The 26,308-nt window shown below is 38.1% G+C and overlaps 1 protein-coding gene across 9 annotated transcripts in view; it reads right to left on the bottom strand.

Annotated features, from left to right (window-relative positions):
• EDA (ectodysplasin A) overlaps positions 1 to 26,308 on the bottom strand; it is a gene marked incomplete at both ends in the record, with an annotated part of 370,306 nt that overhangs the window by 179,734 nt on the left and 164,264 nt on the right. The window contains one exon of one of the 9 annotated variants that reach the window (XM_082681536.1): positions 10,112 to 10,156. The exons of the other annotated variants lie outside the window; for them this stretch is intronic. Coding sequence (XP_082537662.1) covers positions 10,112 to 10,156 — 45 coding nt within the window. The remainder of the gene's footprint in view (positions 1 to 10,111; positions 10,157 to 26,308) is intronic. 9 annotated transcript variants of the gene reach the window in all.

Genomic DNA, 26,308 nt, shown 5'->3' with positions numbered 1-26,308 from the left:
CAGGGGAGAGAGAGAGAGAGAGAGAGAGGTTAAAGGCAACATGGTATGGTGGAAAGGGCATGGAACTTGGAGCCAGGAGACCTGATTTCTAGTCCTGCCTCTGCCATTAACTCCATGTGGCTTGCCATAGGCAAGTGTTGTAACCTCCCTGTGCCCCAGTCTCCACCCACTGCAAAATGAGGGGACCATACTAAAGTTTCTAAATTCCCTTCTAACTATAATATTTCAAAATGTGTGAAATAATATCGTATATGTTATGGGTTGAATTGTGCCTCCCTTCCCTCCCCCGCAAATTCATGTGTTGAAGCCCTAAACCCCTCTAGTACCTCAGAATGTGACTTTACTTGGAGATAGGGTCTTTAAAGAGGTAATTAAATTAAAATAAGGCTGTCAGCATAGGCCAAAATCCAATATGACTGGTGTCCTTATAAAAAGAGGAGATTATGACACATAGAGAGACACTAGGGATGAGTGCACAGAGAAAAGACCATGTGAAACGGCAGCAAGAAGGTGGCCATCCACATTAATACAATGGAATATTACTCAGCCATAAAAAGAAATGAAATTGAGTTGTTTTTAGTGAGATGGATGGACCTAGAGTCAGTCATACAGAGTGAAGGAAGTCAGAAGGAGAAAAACAAATACCATATGCTAACACATATATATGAAATCTAAAAAAAAAAAAAAAGGTTCTGATGAACCTAGGGGCAGGACAGGAATAAAGATGCAAATGTAGAGAATGGACTTGAGCACACGGGGAAGGGGAAGGGGAAGCTGGGACAAAGTGAGAGAGTGGCATGGACATATATACACTACCAAATGTAAAAGAGATAGCTAGTGGGAAGCAGCCGCATAGCACAGGGAGATCAGCTCTGTGTTTGTGACCACCTAGAGGGGTGGGATAGGGAGGGTGGGCGGGAGATGCAAGATGGAGGTGATATGGGGATATATGTATACATATAGCTGATTCTCTTTGTTATACAGCAGAAACTAACACACCATTGTAAAGGAATTATACTCCAATAAAGATGTTAAAAAAAAAAAAGAAGGTGGCCGTCTCCAAGCCAAGGAGAGAGACCTCAAAAAAACCCATGTGGCTGACACCTTGATCTCAGACTTCCAGTCTCTAAAACTGTAAGAATATTAACCTCTGTTTTTAAGCAACCCAGTTTGTAGTAGCTTGTATAGCAGCCCTAGCAAACTAACACACTGCATCATTTGAGTAAAAACTCAAGTAATTTATTCCAAAAGGAATAAACTTCTACATCTCAGGTAATGAATTGTAAAGGGTGATTTTGCTGGAGGTTCAAATTTCTTAGCTCCTCATCCCAGAACTTGTAGGTTTCCCAAACTAGACACAGAACAAATGATAATTGTCATTGTGGAAGGTTGTAGCCTATAAAGTCAAGTGTCAAGGGGACAGAAACCTTAGAGTACAATGAAGAGAAACCAGGGTGAGAACAGTTTATCATAACAACATTTTATTTTTACTCTTTTACCGAACTTACAATGAAAATGGCATTTATTTTTGGCTTCAAGATAGTGTTAATGTGTCTAAAATCAGGGTGTGATACCTTGGTCTGCCAGTCGGCTTGTTCTTCAATGGCTATACTGGGGCAGGAAGACGATGATAGGGCTTGTGCATCAGTGTGTCTCTGTGTGTGTAGGTCAGAGAGGGCTACAAAGAGAGGGTGGGCGGAGGATATGGAAGGTTCAGTCCAAATCCACTCTCACCACTGAAAACTAAACTTAAGGTACCCCCAACAAAATGGGGTGGCAGTAGAATAGATTTTATCTACTGGAAACTACTCTTACCACTAGCTTAGCCAGATAATTGAACCTCAAAGTGGCTGACTAACCACATTCAGAATAATTCCACAAAAACAGAATTCCACAGGAATATAGTCAATAACTCCATAATATCTTTGTATGGTGACATATCATAACTAGACTTACCGTGGTGATCATTTTGAAATCTATATGTGACTTCTAAAGGTCTCCATCAGGCAAAATAACAAACAAAATGGCAAAGCAATAGAGATAGAGGCAACTTATTATTTCTGTTTATTCTCTATTTATTTGGAAGATAAACTGATGAGAAGTAAAGCAGCAGCATAGGATGGAAGAAAGGACTTTTTAGAGTCAGTAGACTAGGGTTCTTGAATCAACTCTGCATCATAAACTAGCTGTATGATTTTGAATGAGTTACTTAACCTATCTTGGATTCAGTTTTCTTATCTGTACAATGGGGGTGTGGTGGGTTGAACAGTAGCCCCCAAAAGAGTCCTAACCCCTGGAACAAGAGAATATGGCCTTATTTGGAGAAAGGGTCTTTACAGATGTAATTAAGAATCTTGAGATTAGATCATCTTGGATTTAGGGTGGGTTCCCCAAATCTAATGACAGGTATTTTTATAGAAAAAAGGCAGAGGGAGATTTGAGACAATCAAACACAGATAAGAAAGTGATGCGAAGACAGATGTAGAGATTGGAATGATGGGTCTACAAGCCAAGGAATGCCAAGAATTGCCTGTAGCCACCAGAGGCTAAGAGAGAGGCATGGAACAGATACTCTCTCAGAGCCTCCAGAAAGAGCCAAACCTGCTAACATCTTGATTTTGGACTTCTAGTCTCCTGAAGTATGAGAAAATAAGTTTTTGTTATTTTAAGCCACCAAGTTTATGGTAATTTGTTATGACAGGCTTAGGAAAATACACTTGGGTGAGTATGGATCAGGTGTAAAGGTCCAGGCAGGTAACATAAATGACTGAAATGGGCTGCTACATGAAACACAAGTGTAAGTGTAATAATTAATAGAAATGAAACAAGCATCTTAGTGTCAGAGAGACCTATCATTACTACTGGGGAATGCAGACCCAGTATTGCCAGAGGGTTTAGATTTCAAGGAAAATTTAAAGTTCAATCTTTTATACGAAATCTCTCTATTTAAAAAAAAAAGAAGGGGGCTTCCCTGGTGGCGCAGTGGTTGAGAGTCCGCCTGCCAATGCAGGGGACATGGGTTCGTGCCCCGGTCCGGGAAGATCCCACATGCCACGGAGCAGCTGGGCCTGTGAGCCATGGCTGCTGAGCCTGCGCCCCGCAATGGGAGAGGCCACAACAGTGAGAGGCCCGCGTACCGCCAAAAAAAAAAAAAAAAAAAGTAAACTAATTTTAATTTTTAAAACACTATGTGTCAAACAAACTAAATTTGAGGGCTAAATATTAGATGGTCTTTAATGATCTTATGGCTTTGGTCTTCTATGTTTCAATTGGTTCATCCTAGCATTGTAATACGTTATGAGAGCGGGAAAATTTTTTGTTCACTAGCATTGTTGGGACAATAGTAGCTGTGATCAGAGCATAAGTAGGACATTTTTGTCAGTTCATGTGTAAAAGAGAAGTCGTGGTAAACACTTCTTTTCTGGGATTATTTAAAATTGATGGGTCAGAAACTTTTCCCATTAAAACACACCACAGGAAGTGTGATATATAGCTGCATCATTTCCATTTACTAAAAGCCTTATTGGGTATGAACAAAAATTGAAAGAGAATGTAATATTAATTTATATTTGGCAAAAGACATTTATACCTGAATCTATCCTGTTCAGCAGAAAATGCATTTAAAAACTCAGTTAACTTTCTGTATACTCATATTTGCAAGTACTTATCCAAGAAGCATACATGTGGCTTATACTTGCAAATGAAAAAGTTAAACCCATTCTGAAAATGTGAAATGCACCCTCCAAGACTTTGTTGTGAAACAGTATCTTATTAAGTTCATTATCAGACTGTACTCAAAAGAAACGTGAATATTTAACTTGCTTAAAGTTTAGCTTCTGAAGACCACCACATACAAATTTTTCCTCCCTCACCTTTTCGAACAACCCATACACCTTGTGCACTCACTTTGAATTAAATAAAAGGGAAGAGAATGCCTAGACAGGTCAATGAGGAAAGAACAGTCTTTTGAAAAAATGGTACTGGGGGACTTCCCTGGCGGTCCTTGAACAGTTTCAAAAGAACAGTCTTTTGAAAAAATGGTACTGGGGGGCTTCCCCTGCAGTGGAAGCTCAATTTGGAGCTTCCACTGCAGGGGCCGTGGGTTCGATTGCTGATTGGGGAACTAAGATCCTGGCATGCCATGTAGCGCGGCCGAAAAAAAAAAAAAAGAAGAGATATTGGGACAACTGAATATCCACATGCAAAAGAATGAAGTTGGACCCCTATGTCATACAATAAACAAAAATTAACTCGAAGTAGATCAGAGACCTAAATGAAAGAGCTATATATAAAACTGCTAAAACAAAACAGAAATAACTCTTCATGACTTTGGGCTAGGGATGGATTTTTAGATACAATACTAAAAGCACAAACAACAGCAAAAAGAGAGATAAATTAGACTTCGTCAGAAGTAAAATCTTTTGTGCATCAAGAACACAACAAGAAAGTAAACTGAAAACCCACAGAATGGGAGAAAATATTTACAGTCACATACTTGATAGGGGGCTTGTATCCAAAATATACAAAGTACTTTTACAAATCAGTAATAAAAAACACGAAATTAAAGATTGGACAAAGGATCTGAGTAGATGTTTCTCCAAAGAATATACACAAACAGCCAATAAAAGCACATGAAAAGATGCTGAATATCACTAATCATTAGGGAGATGCAAATCAAAACTACAATGAGATACCACTTCAGATCCATTAGGTTAACTATTATTAAAACAAAACGAAACAAAAGAAGAAAATAACAACTGTTGGCAAAGATGTGGAGAAATTGGATATTAATACACGCATGTTTATATCAATATTATTCATAATAGCCAAAAGGTGAAAGCAATCATCAGTGGATGAATGGATAAACAAATGTGGTATATATATATATAAGGGAATATTATTCAGCTTTAAAAAGGAAGGATATTTTGATATATGCTACATTAATGAACTTTGAAGACAGTATGCAAAGTGAAATAAACCAGTCGCAAAAGGACAAATATTTTAAGGTTCCATTAATATGAGGTACATAGAGTAGTCAAATATAGAGAGACAGAAAGTAGAACTGTAATTGTCAAGGGCTGAGGTGAAGGAGGACAGAGAGTTAGTGTTTAATGGGTATAGAGTTTCAGTTTGGGAAGGTGAAAAAGTTCTGGAGATGGGTAGTGGTGATGGGTGTACAACAATGTGAACGTACTTACTGTACTTTAAAGTCTCAGAACTATTTAAAAAGGTTAAAATAGTAACTTTTATGTTGTATATATTTTGCCATAATAAAAAAGACAAGTAAACCAATTAAAATTGGGCAAAGGATTTGAACAGATGTTTCTTCAAAAATATACAAGGAGCAAATGTGCACCTGAAATGATGCTTAACATCATTAGTCATTAGGAAAATGCAAGTCAAAACCACAAGGAGGTATCACTTTACACCCATTAGGATAGCTTTAATAGAAAAGAGAGAAAAAAATAAATCTTGGTGATGATGTGGAGAAATTAGAATCTTCAAACATTGCTGGTGGGAAAGGAAGATGTTGCAACCACTTTGGAAAACAGCTTGACAGTTCCTCAAAAAGTTAAACATAGAGCAATCACAAAAACCAGAAATTCTACTCCTAGATATATACCCAAGAAAATTGAAAACAGATATTCAAACAAAAACTTGTACACAAATGTTCATAGCATCACTATTCACAACAGCCAAAAGGTGAAAACAACCCAGATGTCTATCAACTAATGAATGGATAAACAAAAGGTGGAATGCCCATACACTGGATTATTTTTAGGCAATACAATTGAATGAAGTACTGATACATGCTATGACCTGGATAAACCTTGAAGATACTATGCTAAATGAAAGAAGCCAATCACAAAAGACAACATTTTATATGATTCCATTTATAGGAAATATCCAGAACAGGCAAATCTACTGAATAGATTAATGGTTGCCTACAGTTGGGGGGAGGGAGGTGTGGGAATGTGGAATGACAACTAATAGGCACGGAGTTTCCTGTTGGGGAGATAAAAATGTTTTAAAATTAGATTTTAGTGATGGCTGCACAACTCAGTGAACATACAAAAAAACAATGAACAGTATACTTTTAATGGATGAATTATTTCTCAATTCTGAAAGAGCAAAGAGAAAATTCATGTATGTATCTCTCAACTTAGCATTTTTTGAATTTATTCTGTTTCAAATATTAAGTATAACAGCTAAGGCCAAGAAATTATCTCAGCAAAGATGTCACTTTGCAATTAGTTATTCCTCACCACAGCTACCATTATCTTTACTACCATATATAAACAATTTACTTTGACACTGTAAGTTCTGTGGTCAAGTTATATTGAAGTAAAATAAATGTGAAACAGTCATGATTCTTTAAGATTAGCCAAGCAAAGTACAGAAACGCAAGCCTTCAACAGAAGTAGTTCTATATAATTTCACAATGCCTGTGGCAAAAATTTAAATCTTTAATTATACTAAGTGAAATAGTGAACATAAAGATGACTGTCATTTTTTAAGATGATGATTGTTTATGTCAATATCTATTGCCCTACAGACAAGTCTGCCATCAATCAAAGATTATGAGATGTGCACATACACACACACACACACACACACACAGAGAAGAAAACAACCCATTGTTAAGAGACAAAACAATTAATAGAACCAGGCTCTGACAGGGAATTTAAAACAATTACAATAAATATGTTAAAGACTTTACTGAAAAAGGTGGACAGCATGCAAAGACACATGGGTAATTTCAGCAAAGATGGAAACTATAAGAACGAATGAAATTGATATGTAATTTAAAACACAGTAAAATATCTGTCCTACAATATGTTGAGATAAATTCCTTCTATAAATAGTTTGAGAGTTTTTATCACAAAAGGGTGGTAAATTTTGTGAAATGCTTTCTTTCCATCTATTGAGAGGATCATGTTGATTTTTATCCTTCATTTTGTTAGTGTGGTGGATCACATTAATTGATTTGGGTATGTTAAATCATCTTTTCATTCCAGGGATAAATCTTACTTGGTCATGATGTATGATCCTTTTAATGTGCTATTGAATTTGGTTTGTTAGTATTTTGTTGAGGATTTTTGCATCTATGATTAAGTCCTAGAGATCTGTGAAACCTGTGTCTATAGTTAATAATACTGTATTGTGCACTTAAACATTTAAGAGGGTAGATCTCTTGGTAAGTGTCTTACCACAATCGAAAAAGGAAATATTTTTTCACCTTTGTAAATTAACCTATCTTACCATAGTATTAAAATTGTATGTAAAATTTTAAATGATATCTCAGGCATTAAGAAAAAAACCCCATAGTAACAGAAATGAAGAATGCCTTTAACTGACCCATCAATGAACTTGAAGATAAATCAGTAGTAATTGCACATAGAGAAAAAAAGACAAACCAGAATGGAGCATCCAAGAGCTGAGGGACAATATCAAATGGTCTTTTATATGTGTAACTGGTATCAAGACTAAAAAGAGAGAGAATTGGGCAAAAGAAATAATTTTTTAAAATAATGGGGACTCCCCTGGTGGTCCAGTGGGTAAGACTCCACACTCCAATGCAGGGTGGTGGGTTCAATCCCTATTCGGGGAACTAGATCCTGCATGCATGCCACAGCTAAGAGTTTGCATGCCGCAACTAAGACCCAGCACAGCCTAAATAAATAAATATTTTTAAAAAGATGTTAAATAAAAATAATGGCTGACATTTTTGGAAAAATAATAAAAGAAAATTTATCACACATCCAAGAAGTTTGGAAAGTGCCAAGCAGGATAAATACCATTTAAAAACACATAAACATATCATATTAAAACTGTTTAAAATCACAAATAAAGAGAAAATCTTGAAGGCAGCCAGAGGAAAAAGACACAATCCTAGAGAAATCAAAGATAATAATTACAGCTTAGTTCTCCTTTGAAACTGTGTTAAGCCAGAAGTGACATCTTTAAAGTGCTGAAAGAAACAAACAAAAAGAAAAAACCGTCATCTAGAAGTTTATGCCCAACAAAGCATATCTTTCAAAATTAAGGTGAAATAATAAATTTTTAGACAATAAAAACTTAAAGAAGTAATTACAAGAAGACCTGCACTACACTCGATGTTAAAAAAATTCTTCAGGCAGAGGTATATGCTCAGACAGTAACCCAGATACACGAAGAAATGAAGATCTCTGAAAATGGTTAAAATGAAGGTCAACATAAAGGATATATTTTTTCCTATTTTAAAATATTGTAAAAGATCAATTGTCTAAAGCAGAAATAGATGGGTTCTGGTTTCAGATCAAATACTGTAACTATACTGCTGGAGGAATCATTTCAAATAACTTGAAATTGACATTCGTGTTTAAGAGTACTTTGTTACATTTTCACAGCTGAGCTTTGCAACCAGTGTCAGGCTTTATGAAACAACATTATGTATCTAACTAAAACAAATTTTTTAAAAAAAGGTATTTAACAGTAATCAGACACATCCATGCATCAATTAAAACTGATTTCCATATGGTATTTGTTTTTCTCTTTCTGACTTGTTTCACTCTGTATGACAGACTCTAGGTCCCTCCACCTCACTACAAATAACTCAATTTCATTTCTTTTTATGGCTGAGTAATATTCCATTGTATACATGTGCCACATCTTCTTGGGACAGAGTGAGAGAGTGGCATGGACATATATACACTACCAAATATAAAATAGCTAGTGGGAAGCAGCCGCATAGCACAGGGAGATCAGTTTGGTGCTTTGTGACCACCTAGAGGGGTGGGATAGGGAGGGTGGGAGGGAGGGAGACACAAGAGGGAAGAGATATGGGGATATATGTATCTGTATACCTGACTCACTTTGTTATAAAGCAGAAACTAACACAACACTGTAAAGCAATTATACTCCAATAAAGATGTTAAAAAAACCAAAAAAACCTGATTTCCATAGCTGATTTATATATTATCTAGTTTTTTTAAAAATTGCAATCAGCATCCCAACATCTTTTTAAAAGAACAATGATCAAAGATTAAAGAAACAGACAAAATAATAATATAATAAATTACAGCATGTAATATATCCAATGGGAATTGCCAAATCAACATTATTTTCCATTGGGGGGTTATAATATTTCTGGTTTCATGTATCTTTTCTGTTGTTATTCTTTTTTTTTTTTTTTTTTTTGCGGTACGCGGGCCTCTCACTGTTGTGGCCTATCCCGTTGCGGAGCACAGGCTCCGGACGTGCAGGCTCAGCGGCCATGGCTCACGGGCCCAGCTGCTCCGCGGCATGTGGGATCTTCCCAGACTGGGGCACAAACCCGCGTCCCCTGCATCAGCAGGCAGACTCTCAACCACTGCACCACCAGGGAATCCCCTGTTTTTATTCTTTTCTTTGCTTGATAAATGGGGCTCATTCTCAGAGCCAGCTTGCTGGAACCCTCATATGAAAAGCTCACTTGTTCCTTTTTTACTTCCAAGAACACTCGGGAACACATGGTCCCCAATAGCCTGGGCTAGGAGTTTTTATGTAAGTGAAATGCACATAGATGAGTACACACAGACACACACACACACACACACACACACACACACAGAAAATCACACTCTGTAAATATATTTTCCCCCAAAGAAATGGCTCCCATTTCCTGAGACATTCCTTACAGAGTGATAAGCTTCTTTGAAAGAGGATTTGGGGGCAAGGGCTGGCCTGGGGTGCTCTCTGGATTTCATGAAGAGAAACACTGAAAATGTCTCACTACCCTGAAAAATGGAGTTGGAGAGTCAGTCAGGACAGCTATCCTCTTGTGCCTGTCACTGGGATGACTGCACTGCACCATAATTTATCACCATGGATAATCCTCTGTTCTGAGAACTGAAGGTGGTGACGGCACCAGAAAAATGATTGTGAGGAGTAAAAGAAAAATAAAAGAAATTCTGTGCACAGAACCGAGATTTCCTTAAAACATCAAGTTGGTAATTAAACTAGAAATATGTGGAGTACACAGTCACGTTTCTCTATGTAAGCTGACCAACAAACAAATGCTAGAGTGGGTTTCCTGATTGCTATTTGAGGAAATATGCCAACTATTATCATCTAGATCCAGGGAAACTACTATTTTGAATAAAATAGAGAAACCTATTCTTTTGCACAGAGTAACCTGCAAAAGTAATTAGGAAAAACACATTTTGAAGACTGCTTAGTTGATCAAATACTTCCAAAATTACTTATTTCTGGCTAAACACTACTTGGTACTCTACAAAGCCTTAGAAGGGCCATGGTTCCCTCTTCTTCTTCTTATCAGAAACAAAATCACCTCCCCTCACTCCCAATAAAAAAATTAAATCAAAGGAATCCCAATTTGATTCCTACTAACTCATCATGAAGAAGACTGGGAGTCACTGGCCACCAACCTCTAGATGGGGCTTTCATGGAGTCCTGAAGTCTGCAAAATCGAGAACCTGAGACGAGTGCCTGTTGCCCACATGGCCAATACAGATGTGGTTCCCGATTATCCAGTCTCCCTAAGGGTTTCTGGAATGCATCTGCTCCCCATGGGGCAATGGTGTGGGGATGGTGGCAGTAGCCAGCCAAAGGCAATGTTGATTGTAGGGCACTGCAATCTCCCAATCTGAGAACTTCTAGTCCTAATGCGGCTCTGACATTGGAGACAACATTCACTGGGAATGGATGACTGGTTTAAATATGAAAATGGAAGAGTTGGCTGGGACATTGGAGACATGTGGGCTTGGAAGAGATGTATCATAATTAATATCAAGTTCCTCTGAGGAGATGCTTTCTAGGTAGCCATGGAATTACTTATTTTTGAGAAATGCAGGCCATGCTTGCTAAGTGGAAGAGGGGAAAAGGTTATATCTTTTACATTAAAAAAGTGCTGAGGCATTTTAGTAACCACTTTGACATGATGATACCATTATTGCATATTCCTAGCATTAAAGGTGTTACTGACTATCAACACTGATTTTGCACAGTCAGTGTACATTTCCACTGAAGTAACCTGTAAGTTACTTTAAGGCAATGGACACCTCTACTAGGTAATGGGCAGGGGATGTTTCTAAGTACTTGGAGTTCACTGAAATAAATAGGTGATCAACACTTCTACTGGAAAGACTGGGATGCTTCTGTCTCCTGTGGCCCCTTCATTTCAAAGTAAATTGGAACTTTAACTAGAGTTCAACCTACTCACCTGACTCATACCTTCTTAGACCTGTTTATTCCTAGACAGACCCTGGAGAACGTTAATTAAGGCAGTCCTGAATGCATACTGGCTGCTGGGATGCTCTGCACAGTATTGCAGAGCTGGCTGGAGTAAGATCTCTGAGCAGTATCAGAATGTGTAGAGCAAGTGATCAACCTTTACATGCTTAGACTGTGCAGCCACATGTCATGCTCTGGTCATGAGGGAAGGACCCTTTATGCCTTGGTAATTACTGCCCTTCTTGCCTCAATCTGCTCAGGATGCAATGCCTATATGGCTTGGGAGAACTCCAAATGGTATATTAAGGGTTTTAAAAAATGAATAGATGCTGAGTTAGTTTTAAGGAGAAACAACTGCATCAATGCCAAAGAAAAAGACCCTCAGGCATCATGGCTGTGAAATGGAGAAAGCTGAAAAACTATATTTGGGGGGTGCCCAAATGCAAGAATCTGGTAGAGGCATACAGCTAAGCAACTGTAGCAAAAGGGCTAAAAGGGAGCCCAGGTGTGCTGGTGGGGATAACTCATCCTTCCTTGCCTCAGTTTCCAGATGTATAAAAGGGAAAAAGAGAAGTTTCCAGAATTAGCCAAACAAGTGGAAAGACGTTAGTGAAGATTTAATATTGTAAAAATATCCATGCTATTCAAAGCAATCTACAGAATCAATGAAATTCCTATCAAAATTCCAATGGCATTATTTTTACAGAAATTTAAAAAAAGAATCCTAAAATACATAAAAAACAGCAAAGGACCCCAAACAGCCATAGCAATATTGAGACAGAAGAACAAACATGAATGCATCACATTTCCTGATTTCACAAACAATATATTACAAGGCTACAGTAATTAAAACAGCATGATACTTGTATAAAAACAGACATATAGACCAATGGAACAGAATAGAGAGCCCAGAAATAAACCCATACATATATGGTCAACTCATCTTCAACAAAGGTGCCAAGAATACACAATGGGGAAAGGATAGTCTCTTCAAAAAATGGTGCTGCCACTCAGAATGGCCATCATCAAAAAATCTACAAAGAGTAAATGCTGGAGAGGGTGTGGAGAAAAGGGAACCCTCTTGCACTGTTGGTGGGAATGTAAATTGATACAGCCACTATGGAGAACTGTATGGAGGTTCCTTAGAAAACTGAAAATAGAACCACCATACGACCCAGCAATCCCACTACTGGGCATATACCCTGAGAAAACCATAATTCAAAAAGAGTCATGTACCACAATATTCATTGCAGCTCTATTTACAATAGCCAGGACGTGGAAGCAACCTAAGTGTCCATCGACAGATGAATGGAAAAAGAAGATGTGGCACATATATACAATGGAATATTACTCAGCCATAAAAGGAAACAAAATTGAGTTATTTGTAGTGAGGTGGATGGACCTAGAGTCTGTCATACAGAGTCAAGTAAGTCAGAAAGAGAAAAACAAATACTGTATACTAATACATATATATGGAATCTAAAAATTAAAAAATGTATCTGACGAACCTAGGGGCAGGACAGGAATAAAGACGCAGATGTAGAGAATGGACTTGAGGACACGGGGAGGGGGGAGGGTAAGCTGGGATGAAGTGAGAGAGTGGCATGGACATATATATACTACCTAATGTAAAATCGATAGCTAGTGGGAAGCAACCGCATAACACAGGGAGATCAGCTCGGTGCTTTGTGACCACCTAGAGGGGTGGAATAGGGAGGGTGGGAGGGAGATGCAAGAGGAAGGAGATATGAGGATATATGTATATGTATAGCTGATTCACTTTGTTATAAAGCAGAAACTAACACACCATTGTAAAGCAATTATACTCCAATAAAGGTGTTAAAAAAAACGGTTCTGGCAAAACTGGATGAAATTGGATCCTTATCTTACAACTGTACACAAAAATAAACTAAAAATGGATTAAGGACTTAAATGTAAGATGAGAAACTGTAAAAGTTTTCTAGAAGAAAATATAGGGGGAAATCTTAAAGACACTGGCCTAAAGCAATGCTTTCACAGATACACCACCAAAACCACAAGCAACAAAAGCAAAATAGACAAGTGGGACTATATCAAGCTAAATGGCTTCTGCACAGCAATGGAAACAATAGAGTGAAAAGCAACCTATGGAATGGGAGAAAGTATTTGCAATCATATATTTTGTAAGGAATTAGTATTCATAATATACAAGGAATTCCTACAATGCAATAGCAAAAACACAAAAGACCCAAATTTTAAATGGGCAATGGACTTGAATAGACATTTCTGAAAGAAGACATACAAATGATCAACAGGTATATGAAAAGATGCCTGACATCACTTATCATCAGGGAAATGTAAATCAAAACCAAAGTAAGATGTCACCTCACACTTGTTAGGATGGCTATTATTAAACAAAACAAAAGAAGAAATAAGTGTTGACGAGGTTGTGGAGAAATTGGAACCCTGTACACTGTTGGTGGGCATGTAAAATGGTGCAACTGCTATGGAAAACAGTATGGAGGTGCCCCCCAAAATTAAAAATGAAACTACCATCTGATCCAGTAATCCTAGTTCTGGGTAGATATCTGAAAGAATTAAAATCAGGATCTTGAAGAGATATCTGCACACCCATGTTTATTGCAGCATTATTATAGCCAAGATGTGGAAACAACCTAAATGTCCATCAACAAAAGAATAGGTAAAGAAAATATGGTATATACACACAATGGAATATTATCCTGCCATAAAAAAGAAATTCTGCCATATGTGACAACATGGATAAACCTGGAGGACTTTATGCTAAGTGAAATAAGCCAATTACAGAAGGACAAATACTGCACAATTCCACTTATATGAGATATCTAAAATAGTAAACACATACAAGCAGGGAATAAAATGGTGGTTGTTGGGTTCTGGGGGAAGGGGGAAGTTAGGGTTGCTTTTAAACAGGTATAAAGTTTCCATTAGGCAAAATGACTAATTTCTAGAAATCTGCTGTATATCATTGTGCCTACAGTTAACAGACTTAAAATTTTGTTAAGAGGGTAGATCACACATTAAGTGGTCTTACCACAATTAAAAAAAATAGGTAGTCAAAAATACATAGTGAAAGCATTATAGAAGTGTGTTGACCTGTTAATGATATATATAATATATATACATAACCTTATGTGTGTATATACATATACAAAACAGCTAGAGTTTTTGTGATGTTTTGGTGTCAGCTTCTGAAAATTTGTAAATTTTTGTAATTTCTTTTCTCATTCTAAATAAATGTTTACTTTTATACCCCCCAAAAGTTTATAAACTAATTGGGTAACTCAGACATGTAAACAATTAATAACGATTTTACAGATGCAAAGATGGAAGTGTGGGGATTTCCCTGGCAGTCCAGTGGTTAAGACACTGAGCTTCCACTACAAGGAGCATGGGTTCAATCCCTGATTGGAGAACTAAGATCCCACCTGCTGTGAGGTATGGCCAAAAGAAAAAAAAAAAGATGGAAGTGTGTATGGGATGAAGTGGGTGCACAGACAGAGTAGTGGTTAGGAAAAGCTTCAGCTTGGAAATAGTACTTGCTCAGAGCCTTTACGGGGTGAAATGGCAGGGTAGGGAAGGGCATTCCAATTATAAAGAGCAGTGTGTGCAAAGGCATGGAGGAATGAAACCACATTATTCATCCAGGGAACTCTAATTCAATGTGGCTAGAGAATACAAATGGAATCTTCCATAGACGGGGACCAGATAACCAAAGGCTTTGTGTGCCATCCTAGAGACCAGATTCTTTTTTAGTCGAAATATAGTTGATGTACAATATTATATTAGTTTCAGGTGTACTGCATAATGATTTTCCATTTGCATACATTATAAAATGAACACCATGATAAGTCTAGTAACCATGTCCCCATACTAAGTTATTAGAGTATTACTGACCATACTCCTTATGCTGTATATCACATACCCATGACTTATTTATTATACAACTGGAGGATTTTACCTCTTAATCACTTTCACCTATTTTTCCCACCCCCCTCCCTTCTGGCAACCACTTGTTTGTTCTTTATGTTTGACCCCATTTTCATTTTGTTTTGCTTGTTTGTTTTGCTTTTTAGAGTCCACATATAAGTGACATCAGGCAGTATGTTATACTTAGCATAATATCCCCTAGATCCATCCATGTTGTTGCAAATGACAAGATTTCGTTTTTTAATGCTGAGTAATATTCCATTGTATATATATACCACATCTTCTTTATCCATTTGACTATTGATGAACACATAGGTTGCTTCCGTATCTGGGCTATGGTAAATAATGTTGCAATGAACATTGGAGTAAATACATCTTTCCGAATTAGTGTTTTTGTTTTCTTTGTATATATACCTGAAAGTGGACTCACCGGATCATGTGGCAGTTCTATTTATAATTTTGTGAGGAACTGCCATACTGTTTTCCATAATGACCACATCAATTTACATTCCCACCAACAGTGAACGAGGGTTCTCTTTTCTGTTATTTGTTGTCTTTTTAATGATAGCCATTCTGACATGCGTGAGGTGGTACCTCTTTGTGGTTTTGATTTGCATTCCTCTAATAATTAGCAACATGGAGCATCTTTTCATGTGACTGATAGCCATCTGTATGTCTTGTTTGGAAAAATGTCTATTCAGGTCTTCTGCCCATTTTTTTTTTTTTGCGGTACGCGGGCGTCTCACTGTTGTGGCCTCTCCCGTTGCGGAGCACAGGCTCCGGACACGCAGGCCCAGCGGCCACAGCTCACGGGCCCAGCCGCTCCGTGGCATGTGGGATCCCCCCGGACCGGGGCACGAACCCGTGTCCCCTGTATCGGCAGGCAGACTCTCAACCACTGCGCCACCAGGGAAGCCCTACCTTAAACTCTTAACTGGGTAGATTGCTTATATCCAATCTGTTTATTTCTTTTTCAGAGGTTTAGTTTTGTTCCTTCGTTTGGAATATATTCTTCTGTCTCCTCATTTTACCTAATTCTCTGTGTTTATTTCTATATATTAGGTAGGCAGGTTACATTTTATGATCCTGGAGAATTGGCCTTATGTAGGAGATATCCTATGGGGCCCAGCAACACACTCCTCTCTGGTCACCAGAGGTATATGCTCTAGGGGTGCCCCCATGTGGACTGTGAGGGCCTTTCTGTTGTGGTGGGGTCAACTACTGTGGGTAGGCTTTTAGGTGGGGCTGGCCTCTGGCCCAGTTTGCTGCTAGGTCCTGCTTCAGTGCAGTGGCTGCTGGCATGCTGATGGGGAGAACTGGGTCTCATGGTGGCTGGCTGACGGACCAGTGGGGGCCAGCTAAAGATTTTATCATTTAAGCAATGAGAGTCATGGAAGTATTTTAGGCAGGAATAACATGATACCCCCACAATGACGATATGAAAGATGTATTAGAAAGGCAGATGAGACTGTAGGCAGGGAAAAAGTTAATCTTGATGAAATAGGAAGCTGAAATAAGCTAAGCCAGTAGCAGTAAGAATGGGCATAGAGCATTGACTCCAGAGATGTCATAGGGCTAGACTGCATAGGACCTGCTTTCTGACTGGAATAAATTAGTCAGAGAAAGGGAAGAGCTATGGGTGACTCTTAGGTTTCTGGGTTGGATAAGCAGCCTCTGAAGCAAAGAGAATTTCAGAAGATGACACGGATTCAAGCCTTTCCTACTGGTACCCTTTGAAGCAGATCAACTCTACTAACAAGACACAGCAGTGTTGTGCACTACTGTCTTGTCCTTCAGAACATAAGGCCACATCCATGTGTGTGGAACCAACAGACCAATGCACCAGCCATCTGTTTTCTAGAATTGTCTTAACAACCAATGGGACTCATCACATGATGGATTCAGCCACAGCAATTAATATTGATTAGAAAGATGGCAAAAATGAGCGGTTTGGCCATGCCTGTCATGGATCAGTATGCAGATCAAATATAGATATGGCCTCAATCACACCCTCACATCATTAATCATCATCCACTGCAAATTGTGAACATATTTACAAGCAAGAAATGAAAAATACACATGTTTTAAAGTTGTGTGTCATGTCCCAGTAGATCTGCCTATATAAATTTGTCTTTGCACAGGTTGTCTCTTTAAGAAACTGGCATTGCAGCATTCTCTACCAGTTCTTACCAACAGGTATCTTTACAAAGGTCAGTGTATTGCTACAACTACCTAACAACTACCTGTACAATTACAACTACCTAATTCTTCATTCATTCATTTCTTTAGCGCTAGAAAAGTATTTTTTTAAAAAAGATCCCTAACATCAAGGACCTTTGGCTAGCTTTCAAATTAAGACACTCACCTATGGCAAACTAAACAGTGAAAGAGTTAAACAATACTACCAGAAAATTTATATATTAGGTGTCAAATGAGAGCTAAAGACAGGAAGTACTAGGAGTTCACAGGAGGGAGAAATCCTCATGGGCTTGAGAGGTAATAGTACGTTTCATGGAGGAGGTGGAAATTGCTGTGGGACTTGAATAATGGGAAAGATTTGGGTAGGAAGTGAGGATAGCATACAAAATTTTGGTGGTATGAGTAAAACACTGGGGAAGCAAGTGGAACGAACATGGTATGTTTCAGGACAATCACGCTTGGCTAGTAAATACACTACAAAAGCAGTGAGATACAGCTACCCTTTCATATCACAAATACTTAAGATATTTTAAAGTGTCAATAGGATATTCAAAGGCTTAAATCAATTTAGCAGTGCGAGAAGAAAATGTCTCAAATCAAAGGCAAGATTCCCAAAGCTTTACATCATCATTGTTCACAAAGTAACTATGCCTTTGAAAAAATGACAGAAACAATTGCTGTTCTCCTTGGATTTCAGAACTTCAGTATAAGAAAGGATAAAAATATGTCCATATTTAGATGTCTATAAGTGAAGGTTAGTGTATTTTCATATTTCACCAAGTTCCTGACACATTTAAAGTACCTAGATGGCAAAAGAAAGTGTGTGGGCCCCTCTCCCAGAAGGATGTACTAGTTTCATTTACTATACATAAAATGATCTTTTCTATCTACTCTGTATGTGCATGCGACTTTTATTTTCCTAAAGGGTCAGGAGGGTAGAAAAAAAGACAAATTCAAAGAATGAGTGCTGGAACAGGAAAAAGCATACATAGGAATTCAGTATACAAACAGGAAATATGTGTGTGTGTGCACGCATGAACATGTGTACACATGCTTACACTTTTTCTCTTGCACTGTCTTTTCTCCTCTATCACTCTCACTTTCTCTTTTTGACTTACTTTCTTTAGCTCAATTCAATCAACATATATATTAAGACTCTGTGTGCATTATATCATGCTATATTATGTTATGTGTTAAAGAGAGTATGAAAAGAATCCCTATCCTTCAGTGGATTATAAACTAAATCATACTTAATATTTAAATCACAATATAACATAATAGAGGAAATGCCAAAACGAGTGCCACTGACAAATTGAAATAGGAAGTGAGTTCAACAGTCTTTTGGAAGAAAGTGAAATCACTGTGGACTTGGAGTCACATATGATAGCTTCACCAAGGTAACATTTGAGCATCTAGATTCTAAATCATACTCAGTTGTACCTAAAGATCATATATGGAACATTTGTTTAAAATGCAGATTTCCCATCCCCAGAAAGTCTAATCTAGTAAGTCCAGAGCAGGGCCCAGAGGTCTGCATATTTAATAATTTCAGATGATTCCAATGAAGGTGTTCCTCAGAATACACTGTGAAACATTAACAGCTTGAAGAATAAATAGAATTTGAATAGGCTTGATAGACATTCTAGATGAGGGATGAAACTGGGATTCCGTTGGTGTCAGTAAAGTAAGTGAGGTTGCTGGAAGCAAAGTAGTGGGCAAAATGGTAGAATATAAAGCTAAAAAAGGCAGTGGGGGGACTCTCCTGGTGGTCCAGGGGTTAAGAATCCGCCTTCCAACGCAGGGGACGCGTGTTCGATCCCTGGTCAGGGAACTAAGATCCCACGTGCCGGGGATGGCGGTGCGGGGCAACTAAGCCTTCGCACCACAACTACTGAGCCCACATGCTCTGGAGCCCACGCACCACGACTAGAGAGCCTGTGCGCTGCAACTACTGAGCCCGTGTGCTCTGGAGCCTGCATACCACAACCAGAGAGAAGCCTTCATGTCACAACTAGAGAAGCCTATGTGCCACACTGAAGAGCCCGTGCGCCACAGCGAAAGATCCCATATGCTGCAACGAAGATCCTGCATGCTGCAACTAAGACCTGATGCGGCCTAAATAACTAAATAAATAAAAGGGAGCGGGGGGCTTCCCTGGTGGTGCAGTGGTTGGGAGTCCGCCTGCCAATGCAGGGGACACGGGTTCGTGCCCCGGTCCGGGAAGATCCCACATGCCGAGGAGCGGCTGGGCCCGTGAGCCATGGCCGCTGAGCCTGCGCGTCCGGAGCCTGTGCTCTGCAATGGGAGAGGCCACAGCGGTGAGAGGCCCGCGTACCGCAAAAAAAAAAAAAAAAAAAAAGGGAGCGGGAAGAAAAATTATGAAGTAGCTCAACTGTCGTGCGAGAAAGTTTACATGTGACCCTTTAAATGGTGTAGAGCTAATGAAGGTTTATTTAGTAGGACCTTTTCGTAAGGGGAATTGACTACACTGATCCATGCATGCTTACAATAATGCCAATGCCAAAAGAACAACCCTGGACTGTAGGGCTCCCAAAGGCTTGTCAGTAGACCAATGTGCGATCACAATCAAATTTCAACTGGCCTGAGTTAAAATGAAAATAATCAAGACAATGTGGTGAGCTACAATTATTTACTTTTTTTTGGTGTTAACATATCCTCTTATGCTTAATATATTAAATGTCCTTTGCAAAATATAAACTGGCAGTTGAGCATATGAAAAGATATTCAACATCATTAGCCATTAGGAAAATGTAAAATTAAAATTACTATGAATATTCAACCATACCCCTATTAAAATGGCTAAAATTAGAAAAAGTAGTGACAGTACCAAGTGATGGCAAAGACGTGGACAAAGTGGTACTCTCATACATTGCTGGTGGAAAACAGTTTGGCAGTTTGCTACAAAGCAAAACATACACTTACCATATAAACCAGCAATCATACTCTTAGGTATTTATCCCAGAGACATGAAAACTTATGTTCACACAAAAACTTGTACATGCATGTTTATAGTAGCTCTATTCATAATCACCAAAACCCAGAAACAAACAAACATCCTTTGGTGTGTGTAGATAAACTGTGGTATATCCATACCAAAGAATACTATTCAGCAAAAATGGAATGAGCTATTGATATAAGCAAAAAATAGATGAATCGCAAAGGCATTATACTGAATGAAAGAAGCCAGTCTCGGAAGGCTACATGCTGTATTTATGCATTTACATATATTTATATAATATTCTCGAAAAGACAAAACTAGAGTGACAGAACAGATCAGTGATTGCTAGGGATAAGTGGAGAGAGATGAGTTATGACTACAAATAAGTAGTACAAAAGAGTTTTTTGGGGGCTTCCCTGGTGGCACAGTGGTTGAGAGTCCGCCTGCCGATGCAGGGGACATGGGTTCATGCCCCGGTCCGGGAAGATCCCACATGCCACGGAGCGGCTGGGCCCGTGAGCCATGGCCGCTGAGCCTGCGCGTCCGGAGCCTGTGCTCCGCAACGGGAGAGGCCACAACAGTGAGAGGCCCGCGTACCGCAAAAAAATAAAATAAAATAAAAGGTTAAAAAAAAAAAGAGTTTTTTTGACGGAATGGAACTGTTCTGTATCTTGATTATGGTGATAGGTAAATTAATCTATACATGTATTAAAACTCATTGAATGGTCCAACCCCTCCCTACAAGAAAATTTTACTGTATGTTAATTTAAAAAAATTAAATAGTATGCATTCATTCATCAGTTCCCCCAATATTTTGTAAATCATGCTTGTCCAACTGTCTGGTATGTCTGGCATAAGTCACTGAGGGGCAGATGTCTTTAAGAACCTTGCTCATTGGTGCTAGAAATGTACTCGTGTACTAAAAAGAGAAAGAACTCACATATGCAGCTGAGGACTTTTGTGCTCAAAGAAGAACCTAGAACAGCTCACTCTATAAGGATGGAGATGGAGCTCTACTTACAAATGTTCATGGTGAGCAAACACATGCAAGCACCTCACGGACTTAAAACCGTTCAGAAGAAAACAAGCTTCCTATCTAGATTTTAGTGGCTAGAAAGCAAAAGAATGAGCTGAGGAAACTTGTTTGGCCTTATCTAACAAGGGTAATACTGTAGTTACCAAATGAGCAGACTGCATTGTTAGATGTGGATGGCATTATGTTTGTTTTTTTCCATAAGTGTCATAAGATACTAAGAACAGATGATACTGATAAAGACTATGATGTTTTAAAGGCAAAAAAAAAAAAGAAATGTTACTCCTGTCTTGGATGTTGCAATAAGCACCAATAACTCTTATCACAATCCTGAGTTCCACTTCATTCTTCCAAATTCCATACACGTGACTTAGGAATGGAAGGCTGATTCTCATATCAATCAAAACTCAGAGGTACCCAGTCCTCTTACTCTCATCAGCACCTGAACAAGCTACTTTAGTCTCTGCCACTCTCACATACTCAAAACTTTCTGCATTCTTCCTTCAATTTTGCAGTGAAGATTATAGGTCAAAATGAGGGAGCAATAACATTTGGGGCTGGTATCAATGGGTTCCAAAGCACTCTTTTTGCCTGGAATCTGAAGAGATCAAGATTTCCTTTCAGTACATTCAAGCAATTAATTAGACAAATGTTTCTGAGAACCTCCCGGATGCCCAGAATCTCCCAAATATTCTTGAGAGTCATATATTTAGTAAAATGGGGACAAACCTATATTCCTGTTCTCAACATTAACAAGTCAAGTGGGGGCAGGGGAATCACATTTTTGTTGTTTTCTAACATGGCAGTCCCTTCTCAACTTTTTAATTTTTCTTTCTGGTGACTGATGGAATTAACACAAACAATAACATTAAGAAAAAGTGGAACTTTCATGAATTATTTTTCCCTTTAGCCCTCTGTTTTCAAGAAAAGCTGCTCATTTAAATACTGTTTATTTGAAAACCTCTTCATTGAGCCTAGCTATTAATAAAGCAGACCATGTTTGAATTTCACAGACCTCGTCTCCTATATTAGTTATCTATTGCTGCTCAACCAATGACTTCAAAACTTGTGTCCTAAAACAACAAACATTTATTATCACATACAGTTTCTGGGTTCCAAAATTCAGGAGCAGCTTAGCTAAGTAGTTCTGGCCTTGGGGTCCCTTTAAGGTTACAATCAAGACGTCAGCTGGGGCTGCAGTCATCTGAAGACCTAACTGGGGCTGAAGGATTCTTCTAAGATGGTGTACTCACATGGCTATTGGCAGAAAGCCTCAGCTGTTTGCTGGCTATTCATAGGAAACCTCAATTCTAGGCGCTCCATGGAATGCTTGAATACCCTCATGCCATGGCACTGGTTTCCTCCAGTCCAAAAGGGAGCAAGGTGGAAGTCTCAATGTTTTTTATGACCTCACCTTGAAAGTCACACTCCATCATTTCTACAATGTCCTCACAGATCAGCTCTATTCCTTGTGTGAAGGAACAAAAACAAATGCATTAATATACCAGGAAATAGGGCTAAATAGGGGCCATCTTGGAAGCTGGCTAATACTACTCCAGACCAAGAAAAGAGTTTTATAACTTCTCAAACTAAATAATATAATATAAAGGCCAAAGTCTATCCAATTAACCCTGGCAAAAGAAGACTAACACGGATACGACACCTAAGGTTGCTAATTGTTCTTTCTCATTAGTGTGTCAAGTATTTGACAGATAAAGCCTTGTACAGGTAAGGTTGATGCTATAATTAGGCACCAGGAGACAAAAGCATGTCAAAGAGAAAAGTGAAGAATACGTATCCTGAAAATCCACAAATGAGCAGAGACCAATTTCACCGGTTTTCCAATTAGCCAAATGTATGAAAAATGTATACAAAAATGACAGATCTGTGTTAAAAAGAGCATCACTAAAACCAACAGTAACAAAACTAGATGTGAAAGGTTATCCACAATTAAATGGTCATATAAGCAAAGTCTCTGTTTCAAATTAAAGGGGTAAACTGAAAATGTATTTTCCTATTCAACTGTGTTTGAACTAGAGCTACTCTAATATATGAACATGCTTGAGTATATCTGGAGTTTCTGGAAAAATAACTATAGGTGAATATGCTCTGCATGCTATTTTATGAGACCCATGAAAAGCCAAGTTTATGAGGTTACCAACTGGTGATAATTAGTTATTTTCCTTTCCCTCATTTCCTTCTTCTCAACTCATCAAGACTTTAATTACACATTCCATGAGAATCAAATTTAGGCCTGAAGAGGAGAAATGTACTTATGCTGAGGTCACTCCTGGGAAACAATGAGTGGAACTAGGCTGTAGCTGATGCCAATTATGTCAGGTGGCAGTGGGAAAGAACTCACTGGTCATCATTACAGCAGGTTTCATCATCCTCATTTCATGCCATTTTTATATAGGATTGTATGAATTGTGCTTGTGGGACTTGGGAGACAAAAGCAGATGTGGAGTGTTCTAAGCAAATGTCTGCAAAGGGAAAATATATGCAAGTGGTGGCCAAAGTTTGCAGAGATCCAGCCTAAAACCTTTGAGAGATGGGGCCCCACACTACAGAATTTGTTCTGCTGCGTCTAGGAGGTCTGGGCTTGTGACAGTTAGGTAGGCTGATACATTTTTTCCAATGTACCTTAAAGCTGAGGTATAAGGGATAGGCACACAACACTTAAAGAGTACTGGGTGGTTCTGCCAAAGCAGAGAAAACTCACCAGGATTGGGAGCATAACTCTGCACCAGAAACTCAAACACCTTGATTTCTATTAGAAGATCAACACAACAGCAGACTTAGGAAAGCTCCTTTATTTCCTGGCACTTATATAAAAGAGGCTAATCAAAAGTCCATTTGAATTTTTCAGAAGTCAGAAAATAGTGATACTAATCAATAAGTTTTTTCAGAGTCTATCTTTCAAAGACATGAGAATATTTGAGGTTTTCTCATCCTCTCTTCAAATTTTCCATCTTGACTGGGCCAAAACCGGACCAGAGATCTGTTCTTGGTGCCTAAGAACCATAAAAGGCTAGGTTAAAAATTCACTATAAATTACATTTCTTTCTCATTTTATTTTATTCTCCCCCCTCATTTTTAAGGGTATTATCTCATTTATACTCTGCTTCATTTTAATGAAGTCTTCATAATCCCATTCCATATATATGATACTTTTTGGCTTACAAAGTATTTATCTGAGGTAAGGAAGGCAAGTCTCATCATCCCCATTTTACAGATAAGGCAACTGACTTCCCAGCTAATAGAGAGCAAAGTCAGGATGGAAAAATAATGATCCATTAACTCCAAATCTAGTGTTCTTTCCACTCTACTGCACTGACTGAGAAATATTTTATATAATAAAATAAAAGGTATAGTGAATATCTCTCAAGAGGGAAATGGTCAAATAGAAGAGAATGAAGACAACCTATTTAAAATTCAAGTGTCTGTGAAAGTGTTAAATTAGCGAAGTTGGACTGTTGAAGGATTGCCAGGATGGTGTGAAGAGATTTTATCTTAATTTTTTAGAGGAAATTGTATTATTTTGGTTCATTTAGTTTTATCAAATGTATTTTACTACTCCATAAGCTCCTTTAAGGCACTTTTCTCATTATATGTATCTTTGTATCCCTCACCTTACAATCTCCACCCTTGAACAAGATAGATGCTTAGTAAACAAGCTGTTCAAAGAAATTAATTCATCTACATAGGGATGGTAAAAATTTTTTTCTTCTTCTCATAGTCAGAGAAGCAGAATAACAAGACTGAAAGAATCTTGTGGAAAACCTGTTCTTTTCATTGCCTTTAGGTGGGATTACACTCAGCACAGTCCAGACTAAAAAGCAATCATCTAGGTCTCTTGTTACTATGAGCTCTCATGGGTAAGAGATGCTACAGCTCTTTTTGTCACAAATTCATTGCTTTTAAAACTGTCATTTCCAAAAGTTGATTTCTATAATTCTATAATTTACTATAATTTAGATTCCTTAATTCTTATTCAGCTTCCAATGGAGACAATAAAGTAGAATTATTCTACCTGAGAAAGAAAATGAGTTTCCTTAGTGTTTCTCCACTAATACTGTATCCCAGCTCTCCTAAACCTCTCCAAATACTCCATGTTCAAGACAAAATTTGGAGCACAAATCTTGGCATGCTAACAAGGATTTTTGAAATTCCTATTGCTGTTTTTTAGCGCTATTATCCACAGTAATAAGGCTAATCCATTGACATTTCTTGTAGTCAACTAGACTCCTAACATACATTATTTGTTTTTATTTGGAAAATAATACAAACATGTTAAAATTCAGGAAAAACTAGCTGAGCCCACCATGTCTGTAGAAAATTCCTTTTATTGTGCATATATATATATACACACACACACATTTCACCATAGTATACACACCTTTCTCACTTATCCTAACAAAAATATCTATGTTTTGGCATAATATTCCTGCTATCTACAATAACTGTAAAATACTATATTGAATTTAATAAAACAATCCATGTTATTGTTTTTCCTATTTTTGGACATCTTAGGTTATTTTCTACATTTTTTTGACAATGTTTCACTCGTTTTGTTCATTCATTCATTTATTTAACAAATATTTATTGGGTTCCACCATATGCCAGGCACTGTTCTATGTTCTGGACACACTAAGGTAAACAAGATAAGCAGGAACCCTGCTTTCATTCTAGTACAGGAAGACTGACAGAAAATAAACAAGGAAATTAATTAAACATGATAATTTCTATGAGGGAAATAAGCAGAAATGAATAGGTTTGTTCTGAGGAGGTATTCTGTGAGCCAAGACCTATAAGAGGAGTGATCTCTCCCACCAGTCATGAATAAGCTTGGTAAAGAGTTTTCCAGGCAGGAAGATCATGTGCAAAGCCTGAATTAGGAACAAGCTTGGCGAGTTTAAGGAAAAGAGAGGAAAGGCCAGTGTGACTGGAGCATA

Source organism: Grampus griseus (assembly GCF_964374135.1).
Source record: "Grampus griseus genome assembly, chromosome: X".
Taxonomy (NCBI): Eukaryota; Metazoa; Chordata; class Mammalia; order Artiodactyla; family Delphinidae; genus Grampus; species Grampus griseus.
Note: the sequence above shows the minus strand (reverse complement) of the source record. Positions and strands in the feature narration are given on the sequence as shown.